The sequence below is a fragment of the Asterias rubens genome, chromosome 6 (genome assembly GCF_902459465.1).
Source record: "Asterias rubens chromosome 6, eAstRub1.3, whole genome shotgun sequence".
NCBI classification, from domain to species: Eukaryota; Metazoa; Echinodermata; class Asteroidea; order Forcipulatida; family Asteriidae; genus Asterias; species Asterias rubens.
In genome coordinates, this window is record NC_047067.1 from 11294480 (window position 1) to 11297668 (window position 3189).

Sequence of the window (3189 nt, forward strand, 5' to 3'; positions counted from 1 at the left end):
AAGCCACGCTCCCATTGGTTGCTGAATACCCAACACTACCATACATAATACCACACACATGACATGCCATCGTGTTAATGCAAGCCATAGGGAGAAAACCTAGACTGGATAACAAGTCTCCCCGTGACTCATGCGAGCTAACACCAACCGGGAGCAATGTGCCGAGTATAAATAATTTTATCGCTTACTTGATAAAATGAAATATTGTTTGTTTGTGTTTACTTCCTGCAGGTTGATGCGCCCGTTGCTCCATCCGATCAAGGCATGACTCTCTTTACATCTCACATCTCTGACGATATGAGACAGGAGCAAAGAAGGAGGATGTTTGCCCTTACCAAAGAGGACCTGCAAACTGTTGCACAAAAGTAATCTTTTAAAAAGTCTTTTCGGTTTTTTTTTTTGGAGAAATTTTATCAAGGATTCTGGGAACTCCTCCAAAAAAGAAAGTTTCCCTGAGGTTCTTATAAAGATGTTGAGGGTTAGTTGTTTACCAGGGCTCAAATTCATGGCTCTGCTTAATACGGACGAATTTGCGTTTATGATCACCATTCTCAGCTTACTGTCCAAGCGCTGAAATTCTGCGCTACCTGTGTATTAGCGAAGAATGCCTAGTAACTTGGAGTACGCACGTGCACAAGCAAAAACTCCCTTAACCCATGAAAAACTCTAAGCACTGATTATTTGCTAACGGTAAGCAGAGCCATGAAATGGGGCCTAGGTCAATCATGGCATGATTTTCGCTGGACGTTTATGATTTGGTGTTAAGTTGTGTACGGTAGATTTTCTTTAAAAAGCAGCACCCCTTTTTTTCCCCTTGGTTTTTCTTTGACTAATTGACAGTGAACTGCAGTAGTTGTAGTTCAAACCAAAACAAACAACTGAAAACCCTCCAAATGTTTCTAAAATGTACTGCATCTGTTTTTAGTTTTTGTTGTGTATTTCATGTGAAATTGCAGACAATAAAGACACACACTCTGCAAAGGATCTGCCATTACTACTATCCCTGGGAATGCAGGTCATGATGTGACCTTTGACATTAGCCTTATGCAAATTATTTAGTACTCAATATTTATGAGCTGATTAAAGCTAAAGTGGGCCAAAGATATCACAAGTTTCAAAATGGATTTGCCCCTTTTACTAAGTTCTGAGTAGAACTCTTTTTCTAAAATGTTTTGTTTTTGTTGCTCAAAGTGGCTCTCCTCATTCCCCTCTCCCTTTCCCCAAAAGGCAGTATGACAAGCAATTTTTATCTTGCCATTTATTTAATGTTTTCATTTATTACACCAATTGATTTGTGTTTTAAAGAATGGTTTCTGTTTTTTATTATATTTTTATGAAGGTACCTTGCCCATGAGGCCCAGATGGACTCAGTTAGCTTTCTTGGTCCTGAGAACCTAGCAACGACATCTGATAAATGGAACGTCCACAGAGAAAGCAGTTGAGGAAAGGAACTAGACTAGGCTTCAATTAAAGGAACACGTTGCCTTGGATCGGACGAGTTGGTCTATAAAAAGCGTTTGAATCCGTTTGTTATAAAATGCATATGGGTAGAAAGATGTTTTAAAAGTAGAATATAATGATCCACACAAGTATCACTCAAAATTGCCTGGTTTTCCATTTACGTCGCGAACAAACACAATCGGCCATTTATGGGAATTTGACTCCCATAAATGGCCGAACGTTTTAGTCGACAAGGTAAAAAGAAAACCACGCAATTTCGAGGCATATTTGTGAAGATAATTGTATTCTACTTTTACAACATTTTTCTAGCCATTAGCATTTAATAACAAATGGTTACAGAACGCTTTTCAAAAACCAACTCGACCGATGCAAGGCAACGTGTTCCTTTAAAGATTTGTCAACATTATGAACAAAGCTACCACCGTTTATCGGCAGAATATTGGTTTTTGTTCCCATACAAGATATTCCGTATCCAAATTCCAAAATCTACTCTGCGGCAGTAGAATAAAAAGCAAGACTTAGTTCCCAAGAAACTAAAATCTGCACAGCAAAGTAGATGTACACATCATGTTACTGCAAACTGAATATACATTGATACCTCATCATGTAATGCCTCAAAACAAAAACAATTTCATTGTATTATTTTCAAGAAGTGTCTGATCTTTTGTATGGGTTGTCACATTTGGTTTCTAAAGGTTGTGTCACTCGAGACACTTTACAGGTAACCAGTTCTAGGCAATCACATAGATAAGAACGTTTTCAGTTTTCTCATTGTTTTCTTTGGGATAGTAAGTTAAAAGGCTAGAAGATGTCTGTTGCGCGATGAAGTGCTCCTTGTGTGCATACAGTGCAGTTGGTTGCCTCCAAGTTGCTTTAACAAAACTGCCTTTTGTGTCATAATTGCTTTTTTGAGATATGGCGGACACTATAAGAGCAGCACTTTTTGATTTAGGTGTATATCAGACAAATTTATCTACATTTTAATTTCTCTTTATTCAAAGTTTTCTTTAAAGCCATTATACACTTTCGGAACAGAAAAAAATATTTGTCATTTTGTTATATAAAACAATCAAAAGCTATAATTTTGATATTATTTGACTGCTTGTTATTTTTGCATAAGAATTTATTCGTGGACTTTTAAAGCAGAAAACTGAATCAATTTTCTGCCTGAAGAATTAAGATAGCTTGAAATAAATAATTTATCTAAAAAACAATTAAGGACGTTTATTTGTCATTTTATTTGTTTACTCTTCTTATTGTTGACTCGTATGCCTGACCGTTTACATAAAAACAGAGTACGGAGGGGAATTTAATTAAATATTAGTTGAACCAAGGTTTTTTTTTAGTAGGTTTATAATTGTAATAGCCTTAGTTTTTTATGAAAGTAATTCAAACTATTTAATTGCACATTCCAATCTATTGTACTGAGATCAATTTGAATGTTGAGACTCACATGAAGGAAAAATCTGGGGTTTTTTTTGTTCCTCGGACTCAAAATGTCTATAAATTTTATTTTGTGGTGCATTGTAATAATGTTATATTTGTAAAGTTAACCCTGAACTCAAAATAAAGCACCTCGTCTCGGATGACGCAGTGCCATCCACTTAAACCAACAGAGGGCGCTGTTGAATTAGCATAAACAGTATGGAGTCCAGTCGTCTAAAACCTGTACTGGTCATAATGTCAGGGCACCTGTCGAGTTGCTATTCCAGTAAAAAATAGTTTACA

The 3189-nt window shown here is 36.3% G+C and overlaps 1 protein-coding gene across 1 annotated transcript in view; it reads left to right on the forward strand.

The window, feature by feature from the left end:
- LOC117291712 (presequence protease, mitochondrial-like) overlaps nucleotides 1-1538 on the forward strand; it is a 29226-nt gene extending 27688 nt beyond the window's left edge. The window contains exons 25-26 of the mRNA XM_033773573.1: nucleotides 232-365; nucleotides 1340-1538. Coding sequence (XP_033629464.1) covers nucleotides 232-365; nucleotides 1340-1442 — 237 coding nt within the window. The 3' untranslated portion in view covers nucleotides 1443-1538. The remainder of the gene's footprint in view (nucleotides 1-231; nucleotides 366-1339) is intronic.
- Nucleotides 1539-3189: the final 1651 nt, after the last annotated feature.